General features: G+C 36.2%; 1 protein-coding gene across 1 annotated transcript; it reads left to right on the top strand.

The window, feature by feature from the left end:
* The first annotated feature begins 2,548 nt into the window (after nt 1–2,548).
* LOC140852072 (chlorophyllase-2-like) lies at nt 2,549–8,779 on the top strand. The gene is made up of 2 exons (XM_073244814.1): nt 2,549–2,867; nt 7,993–8,779. The coding sequence occupies exons 1-2, from the start codon at nt 2,616–2,618 to the stop codon at nt 8,689–8,691; spliced, it is 951 nt and encodes a 316-aa protein (XP_073100915.1). The 5' UTR covers nt 2,549–2,615; the 3' UTR covers nt 8,692–8,779.
* The last annotated feature ends 1,411 nt before the right edge of the window (nt 8,780–10,190 follow it).

The following is a 10,190-nucleotide window of genomic DNA, read 5'->3' as shown; positions in this document are numbered from 1 at the left end:
TTGTCATAATAAAATATATTGTTTCATATATCATATACTGATCGTTATTTTAAAATATGATTTCATCAACAACAGATCATTTGCATAAAAAATATAATAATTTAAAAATAAATAAGAAATATAAAATTTACTTATCTCGTCCATCTTAGATCTTCAAGCTTCATTGAAAAAATCTGTTGATCATATTTAAAATATCAAAAATATGATCAATTTTTATTCAATGAATTCAATAAAATTAAATAATAAGAAAAGAAGATTATTGACTACGTGGTCAATTCGATAGATTGTCCACGTACCAGATCAATTCAGGGCCTCCTAGCTAAGTGTCAGATCTAAATGACTCGATCAAAGAATCATAAAGTACGGATTAAATCAAGATTAAGATCGATCAACATGATTCATCAATAGTAGATTTTAAAGATACTTAATATACTTATTGGGATGGGGTCAACATACTGCACAAATTTCAAAGTGGTTTCGGATCATTTTGAAAAGATCATCTCAAGTTTATACTTGAGTCCATGGATCAGATAGAAAGAAAAAGAGATAGTAGAAGAAAAACTCTAGAGAGAAGGAGAGAGAGACACAAGAGACAGGACCCTTCTCTCTCATTCTTCTCTTCTTTTTCTTTTGTTCTTCTTTCTTTCTTTAGCCGAACAAGAGAAGAAAGTGAGTGGTGGCTAATCCCTGGAGGACCGGCAATAGACAGCAGCAATAGGTAGACGATGGTGGTGGAGTAAGAGATAGCCAACGACAAGTGGCCTGTCGACAAAAGTCATTAAAAATAGAGCCAAATCGAGGCCCTTTACTTGGTTGTTCTTGGGTTCCAATCCACTCGCCGATGGTTGGTGCCCCAACATTGGCCATGGACTAGTGCAAGGGGGAGGCCAAAGCCCTCGGTGACTTGCTGGCGATGAAGGCAGCCAGAGAAAGGAGAAAAGAGAAAAATAATAGTGGAAACAAGGGATTTTAATTTTTATTTATTTTTGACAAAGTTGATAGTTGGCAATGGCTCCCAAAGCCATGGGAAGAAGGGGAAGAGAGAGATAGAAAGAAGGCAGAGGCTTTTACCTTGCTCTAGTGATGTCTCTAGCCCCGATTTCCAGCAAACACAAATCTGGGCCCTAGGGTGCCATGAGCTTTGATGGAAAGAGGAGGGAAGATGTTCATAGTGGTGGATCTTGGAGGAAGGAGAGTCCTATTTGTAGAGAGCTTTAGGGTCCTAGTGGCCCTGGAACTCCGATTAGTTTATGGATTCATTAGAAAAGAAGAATCCTGATCTTTTTTTCGTGTATATGTGTTGTTGGTGGGTTTGTGGGGGGGGGGGGGGGGGGGGGGTGTTGATCTTGGGGACTTGGGCTGATTAGCTGGTCCAGGATATCACATCTGCTATACACGTCTTCAACCCAGGGAGACACCAAACATATTCTATGTCGTCCACATCTCCGAGCCCTCCAATCACACCGCATGAGCCTTAAGCCCGAGCCGATTACAAGCACTCTTCTTGTTGCCGCTCCATTTTGGAAAGGAAATGTTTATAATAGTTCTCCTCCCTGGATATCCTCTCTATAATCATTTCTACTCTCAGCCCTCTCGAGACAATTTTTTTCGTCAAAATCAACATGCAGAAATGTTCTCTTGATATCATGCTACTACTTATACTGTAAAATTCAGATTTGAAATCAAAGACAGACAACTCCAACCGAGCCATGCTTTATAAATGAAGCAAATATCTTGTTGAAATCCATATCTTGTTTTTAAGAAAGCATTATTTTTTTTGTTTCCCAAAAGTTATAGAAGAATATTTTTGGGTAATACCCAAACATACCTTAAAGTTTTTTTTTAACGTCCATGTCTATTTAAGTAGCCTACCCGCTTTATGTGTTTTCTTTGCGGGAAAGGATGGCAATGGGTTGGCCCATATGAGTCCCTTTAAGACCTATGCATGAGCGAACCTACCAACCTACACCACACTCATTAGTTAAGCAGATCAGAAATTTAAAACTAGGTCCGACTTGTTTATTAAACAGATAACCCAGCCCCTTACCTAATTGATTTAACAAGCAGGTCAGCTCAAGTTTTATGTCTGATAAATGATTAAACTGAGCTTAAATGAATTAAGCATGTCCTTAGCAAGTCAAAAAAAGAAGGGTTACACAGATCCCAATAGGTCTGGCTGTAACCATGTGAATCCAATCCGCTTCTTAAACAGGTCAAACAGTAGTCAGACAGATCAAGACTCTAACTCCGAACCCAATCTATCTAATAAATAGCCGGGTCAAACTTTTTTAATCCAAATCCAAATCCAAATCCAAATCCATTTATTTCACACACATTCGGGTGATGGATTGGGTGATGAGCATGTAGGCGCAGTGTTCGGCCCGGGTGAGTGAGGAGGAAAAGGGCCCAAGAAAATCCATGCCCAATGGAACCAAAGAATGGGCTCTTTTCAGACCCAACACCACATAAGTTGTACAAGGAACAAAGTCGCATATCTTCCACTCGACAAGGAGCGGCTACAAAAGAAACACAACGCACGAACGCTGAAACAGCCATCCCTGGGATATTTTAAAGACAACCTTCGCTCGCAGTCTACACCAAAACAAGGAGACGCCATGTCCCATGCCGGCCAAGTGTTCGAGCACGGGAATTACACCGCGAAGCTTATCAGCCTCGAGCCCGAGCCCACAGGGAGCTCTCTGACCTCCCCTTCGCCTCCTCCAAAGCCTCTCCTCATTGCCACTCCTTGCGAAGGAGGGATCTATCCTGTACTGGTGTTCCTCCATGGATATCTTCTCTATAATTCCTTCTACTCTCAGCTCTTTCAGCATGTCGCTTCCCATGGATTCATTGTTGTCGCTCCTCAGGTTAGTTTATAACTTCTGTTTAGTCTCCTATGTGGAAGTAGTTCCGTTCGGAAAGATTTTGTAAAGTAGGATAAGTAGTGATATCTAAGATTTTGTTGGGATTTTTTGGGTAATAATTGTTAGATGTAGGTCTGCTTTTTGTTGGGGTAAAATAAAAAGTTTCTGCCGTACATATTATGGATGCATCTGAGTTCAATAATTATATTAATGAGTAAATATTATTTGGTTTTGTTAATTTAGAATTCAATCCCCCCAAAAGAGGTCAAGATGGTTAAAGTTGATGAGGCAGTTGCCGATTTAGTCGCCAACCAAATGGCATAGCATAAGCAATTAGTTCATCAAGGGTGTTGTGAAGAGAACTAAAACAGCACCATCTTCTATTTTTTTTTAATCAAGATAATCTTAAGAAAAATGTAACGTTACCAATGTTTTCTTGAATTTGCTTCTGCCATTTGTGGTCCTTAAGCCCCTTTCAGAGGCTTCAGACTCACAAAGAATCTGAATTTACTTGTAATTAAAGGTTTTTTAAGAAAAGAAATTATTCCTAAAGGACTCAAGAAGAATCTATTAGTCAAGTAAGACAAATTGGTTAATAAATCTTACTTAAATAGGATTTCTTTTCTTTTTTTTTTTTTTCCTTTAGGCAATCCAGATAAATTAAATTAAACAAGTATAAGTACATCCATAGAAAACAGCAAACAAAATATCTAACAATGAGACATGAAGATGTGTCCTAGAATCCTATGGTGTTGATCCTATATGATGAGACACATAAGACGCCATCCAATCCGCTGCACTATTGGCTTCCCTATATAAATGAGAAACCTTAAATGCGAGAAACAAATGCAGCAATCACCAGCAATCTAAGAGAAGAGGATGAAATCTGATTAATTACAGATGATAATGGATCAGAAAGCCATCTAATAATTATCTGAGAATCCCCCTCCAAACAAACTTAATAGGATCTTTCACTATCTAAAATCAAGAAGTTCTCATTTGTACTATTTGACCCTTTAAACCACTTCTTTAGCAGTGCTAAACTTGTGGGGACATGAAAGTGAAAACCACCTACATGTAATGTGAATCACACCTTCCCCACTTAATGTCTAGCCCCTGCATGAATTGGATGTGTACATCACTTCTAGAGGTACATGTGCCACTGATATCACATGTGCATGTAGGTCTAGTTTTCCTTCTTAAATACCTTACTGATAAGATTTTTATTAACCATTTCGGCAAGCAGTTGGAAAGTTATGCATGACTCTTGAAGTTGTCCTGCATTGTTTGGATGGTTTAAGCCAGTTATCTCACATTGCAAGGTTGTTCACGTTCTGTTCTACATCAGAACCTATAATTTGTCCTAGATTTTTTACAGAAATTTGGCTTACGTAGCTTATGATAATAGCTTGATGCCTTGCATTAGATTTATAAGAATGCTTAAGGATTATTGACTCCAATTGGGTCCTACAGTACAACAAAAAGCCCAAACTTTAACATGGTTATGATTCCAAGATTTCCAAACTGACATGGTATTCAAGGTTATATTCAAATATGACTTTGTTTTCCACTTCAACCGTTATCCTTTTGCTGTATTGGACACTGTCATCCTTCGGAGACCGGAGATCAGAAATCACTTCAAATCTTCCATGAACAGGTAGATTGCTAAGATTGGCCAGGGACAGTGATTTGATAACTTGATATTAATCACAAAAGGAGCATTGTTATGCTTCCACAGCTTCTAATATTAGAGAAAAGATCCTTTGTTTATGAATTGATATTTTTAGCTGCAAAATAGTTCTCACTCAAGGCAGATCCAATATGTGGTTGTCCTTTGGTGATCTTTATGAAAACAATCTGTTATTTGAGGTTTAATTTGGAAGAATCAAAAGGTTGGATACTTGTGGGATTAGGTGGTAGAAAAGAGTTGCATAGTTTGTTAACCATGTTTTAAATAGTGTGAATGCAGGGAGGTAGAATTTGTTCATAGGTTCTCAGATGTTAGGAGATACCATTTAATTTAGGTTCAGGCTACCTTTTGAAGCATCTCTTTGTTGTAGTAGGATAGTAATTGCATAATTTATTTTATTAAGTTCATTATCGAAACAAGATTTTTGTCCAAACAGGCCAACAAGAGGCAAGATCCCAAAAACGAACTTAGGGTATTTATAAATCTCTTATCAATTGGTTTATGCTCTGAAATGGTGCAGTGAGGGGAGATTTTTCTATCATCCACTATGTGATTCACCGAGAAGAACTGTCATGTAAGCTGCACATACATCATGCTGAATGAGTTATTCCTGGGTCCATTTAGGACCGACATCGGGCCCCACTTCGTAAGGACTCAAGCCTGAAACCTAACCTGATCTTTATCAGATTCTAAGTCAGCCTGATGTGGGCTTGATGGATTAACCACCCTTTTGTGCCTTTGCAAGAACATCGGCCTTCCTCGAGATGGCACAAGTCATATGAAGGATGATACAAATGAGAATCTGGCACATGAAGTACTTTCCTCTGAAAATAGACACACAGAAGTTCTTGATTTGCAAGATCATGAATTTTCATATCCTTATAACTCCTTTTATATATAATTACAACAAAAAGTCACCATCAGTCCTTGTTCTATCTCTCATGTTTATATCTTCAATCTGGATGAGGTTGTCCAAATTACTTTTTCACATCTTGTATTCATGTAATTCAAGTATTGACCCTCTCTATCTCAAGTTATGTAATTCTAGACAAACTTCAACCCTTCCCCTTTACATAATATCTACTGCTCTAATCATTTAAGAAAAAAGAAAAACAAAGGGTGAGATGAATGTGCAATATCCATAAGCTATGACTCAAGGTAAGTATAAACATCCAAAGAACATTTATCACTGCCATGTGAGAGTACCACAAGAAGGATATAAATAATAAATACACCCCAACAAGAAAGAGTCTAATTAAAAGATTTTGGATACTGAAAGCAATTTAGATGGCATATTCTAAATATATCCTAAGCATGTTAACTAACATGACAATGATAGCTAGTACTTATGTTTGATTGTGTTTATCATAGCAAATTAAATCCGTCTTATTTGTTAACTTATCCATTGCAAATTTCTGTTGTATAGCTGAGAAATTTGTGGCTTGGATAGATATGGTGACAGAGTATGTGTACTTTTCTGGCATCCTTTGCAATTGTAAGCTGCCTTTCTTGGCTAAGTTCAGGATAGGGGGAAAATATAGAATAACATTAACCTCCATTATTTTATATAATAGCAGCTTCTGAAAATCAGCCAAACTGCTAGGAAGGAATCAGCCAGGGATTCCTTAAGAGTGAGCCAGCTTGTCCTCATAGCACTAATTGAAAAAAAGGTTAAGAATATCATGCTAGTTTGTGCTTTTTGCAAAAGTTAGAAAAATAAACAGAGTAGTAGACCATATGTAAAGTTCTGATTACGATTTAGTGATTTAGCATCGGTTGTATGATCTCAGATAAATAAATATTAAATAAAAGTTTTCACATGTTAAAGAACCTAATTTTACATGCCAAGTATACGGTATATATCTCATTTTGCCCTTTGATTAAGTGAGATAACAATTACAGCTCAAGTTGTAGCTTCCTTGTATTAACATTGGTAATCTTTCTCTTGATATACTGTTGATGACTTTCGATAGTATTGTGTTTTTATTAAGTTTGCATTTCATTTTTTTCTTCTTTTTTCTTTGGTTGGCATTCATGTCTTTCTCATGATTACTTGTGGACTCTTTTTTTGTTTTGTTTTGACAATAACGGTGGGAGCACCTCACAGAATTACCTAAGTCAAATAGTCGGGAGTTTCACAATCCAGGTCCTATGATTTGTCTAAGCCTTTTCCACAACTCTACCATAAAGCAAGTCATCTTATAGAGCTTGTTGATATTTTTTTATTCAGCCTATCCAAATTGAAGTCAACATTTGGTCTCAGAATTGGTTTGATCTGAAACCTAAAAACTTGTTTGTTGATACACATAGAACGAGCACTCCAAATCAAGAAATGGATGCATTAAAATGCACACACTTCATTTGAAAATAACAAAAATAGTGAAAAACTAGCTCACAAACTAGCCAGATCAGTTAAATCCTCTGGGAAGAGTGAAGATTGCTCATAAGACTAGCATGCCAAATCAAAAATTGTTGAAAGTGCAAAACTGAACTCTTTGAGTGATAGGAAATGGTACTAAATGTAAAAACATCAATGTGCCATCAACTAAAAGCTAGATTTTCATTTGCATAAAGACCTTTTTTTTTTTTGCATCATCTTCCTGAGACAAGTTACATGCGCTTTCTTGAAAAGCAAAATATTATTCTATGTTGTCTACCTCACTTTAATCTCTCGACTTGGGCCAATAACATATTTTTTTGCTAATATACCTCCATCTGGAAAATTGCATGTGACATATCTTCTCTGACAATACTTTTTTAAGCTTCATCTCTCACAATCCCTCATTTGAGATAAAAGATAGAATAAATTACTGTTTGTTGGTTGTCTCAAAATTTATTGAATTTCCATGCGTGCTACTCACTATATAATTGCATGAAAACAACTAAACAGACAGTGCTTTGAGTAGCTAGTAATTAAATATCCATCCAGGAAATAAAAGATGGCAGTTATCTAAAAAATACTGTAAATCTTGCTGCACCAAAATTGGGCACACATGAAATTCCCATAACGTGGAAGGAAAATTTTGAAACCTGACATGTAAACACTTGAAAATAAACAAGAGAATACGTGAAATTTCATCCATATCAATGGTAGCACTAAGAAAGTCCTACAACTCGGTGAAACAAACCATTGAGTAATGCTTATATTATATTTATACTTGAAAAACTCTTGGAACTTCTATGATACTTTCACTAAACTGTTGTTTTTCTAAATTTTAACAAGCTTGTGCTATAACTCAATCCAAAAGTTAATCTACTTGAATACTGCAAAGTAGCAGTTATTTTGATATTTCCTATTGTAAGATTGTATTCCTTTATAGTTGATGATATTTGTTAATATGTTTGCATTTTCTTTTTTTTTTTAGCCGAAATATGTTTGCATTGCCAGAGGATACCATTTCAAAATTTTTGCACTTACTGTTTTCTTGTGTAATGTAGTTGTATCAGGTGGCAGGACCAGATTCTGAAGATGAGATCAAAACTACCGCAATTATAATAGATTGGTTAACCACCGGATTGCATCATTTGCTTCCTGTGCAAGTTCAACCAAATCTATGCAAACTAGGGCTCGCTGGGCATAGTCGTGGTGGTAAAGTAGCATTTGCTCTTGCACTAGGACATGCAAAGACTACATTAAAGTTTTCAGCATTGATTGGCATAGACCCTGTTGATGGAATGGACAAAGGAAAGCAAACTCATCCTCCAATACTAACTTATGTCCCTCACTCTTTTAATCTTAATATGGCAGTTTTGGTGATTGGATCAGGTCTAGGTGAGTTGAAAAGGAATCCTTTCTTTCCTCCTTGTGCCCCAAAAGGTGTGAGCCACCAGGAATTCTTTGATGAATGTTGCCCTCCTGCCTATCATTTTGTCGCGAAGGATTATGGTCATTTGGACATGTTAGATGATGAGACCAAGGGACTTAGGGGAAAATCTACATACTGTTTGTGTAAAAATGGAAAAGCGAGGAAACCTATGAGAATGTTTGTAGGTGGGGTCATGGTTGCGTTCATGAAAGCTTACTTGGAAGGTGAAACTCAAATTTTGGTGGCTCTCAAGGATAATCCAGAGATTGCACCTGTGGAGCTTTTGATTATTACTTATCTTGATAACATTTTTGTCAATAATTTAAAGTAAGCACTGTTTGTTAAACTTTTGTCTTGTAGACAGTATGTCATCAGTTTCAAATATTACATGAAGTAATAGCAAAGGCAAGGTTATGACATGTGAAGCTTCTTAACCTTATTGTGACAATAGGTGCTTTATGTGTTGCAATAAATGCTGTCATAAATGATTAGAGATAGATGTGACAGGAATAGTTCATTGGTTTGTTTATGTAAATACTTATAATAAGATGTTAAAGCTATTTGCCTAGTGAAGCATTCATGATAACAAGTATCGAAAGATTTGCATGGAATGAAATGAGTTTAGGTTACCCTGGTTAACAGTCAAATCTATCAGATATTTTAGGCATAGCTGCTGTTAGATCGTTTGGAAACCTTACTGAGTTGTGGCAAATCATGCCTGAAGTACTTCGTGTTGTGATTTGCTATGAGCTTATGCTGGATCATGGAGGTATGACTCAAAATTTATGACTTTGTATCTGGTTATGTTTCAGTAAGAGAGCGATTCTCAAAGCACCACTCACATGCATTGCACATTGACTCTAGTACAAGGAAAGGCAGGGTTTGCCTTCTATATATCAATATTCTTGTGTTACAAAGAATAAATCAAAACACTTGATTGATGAGTGATGAGATGGTACACAAGATGGGCTATTTAATTGATAAATGGTTGTGATGCCATGTAACACTACAAGGAAGATGGAGATTTGGACAACTATAGCGTCATGGAAAAGATTGAACAGGGAGGCGCTGAGGAGTTTTAGTTATAAGTGAGGATTAAAAACATGAATTTTTCTTTGCCTATCTATGGCTAATCTTTGCACTATTCGGGTTCGTATGCTAAACAATATTTTTTTTTGAAGAATACAAATAAAAGTAGTAACCATAGAAATCAGTGTAGCTTGAAGGAAACATTCTGAGCGGTCCCTAAGATCTTTAAGTATCTATGGGTTCCTTCCATGTATGCACAGAGATAGAAATCACTCTTAACTTTTGCTGGCAAAAGTGAAAAAAAAGGTAGTTGCACGGAGTACACATTCAGGTTGGATTTGGCTTTGGATGGCATTATGGTCTCTCTCTTTTGATGAAAGATTCTGCTTTTTGTGTACTGGTTTGTAGTTTTTGTTTTGGATTTTAGTGCTTCATTCCGTTGACTTCATGTTTTCAGTACATTACCGTGGCAAGGTAAACAATAGATTTGGCTAATTAATTTGGATTTTTACTTGCATATTTAATGATGGGGACCACTTATTATCTTATCATGCTGCCACCCGGTATCGTGTTCTTCACTTTTCTTGCTCTCCATCTCCATTACTGGTCACCTAATTCTGAAATTTTTGAAATCTTTTGTTATCAGAACTAGAAAAAGTTTCATCCATAATTTTTATGGGTTTCTATTTTTAATTTAAAATTACACAAAAATATCTAAAAATTTACAAATATTAAGATGATGATATTCAGATAATTATAAACTTTTATAATTTTTATTATATTATTTTTTAGTTTTTTATA

This window comes from Elaeis guineensis, chromosome 10 (genome assembly GCF_000442705.2).
Source record: "Elaeis guineensis isolate ETL-2024a chromosome 10, EG11, whole genome shotgun sequence".
Taxonomy (NCBI): Eukaryota; Viridiplantae; Streptophyta; class Magnoliopsida; order Arecales; family Arecaceae; genus Elaeis; species Elaeis guineensis.
Note: the sequence above shows the minus strand (reverse complement) of the source record. Positions and strands in the feature narration are given on the sequence as shown.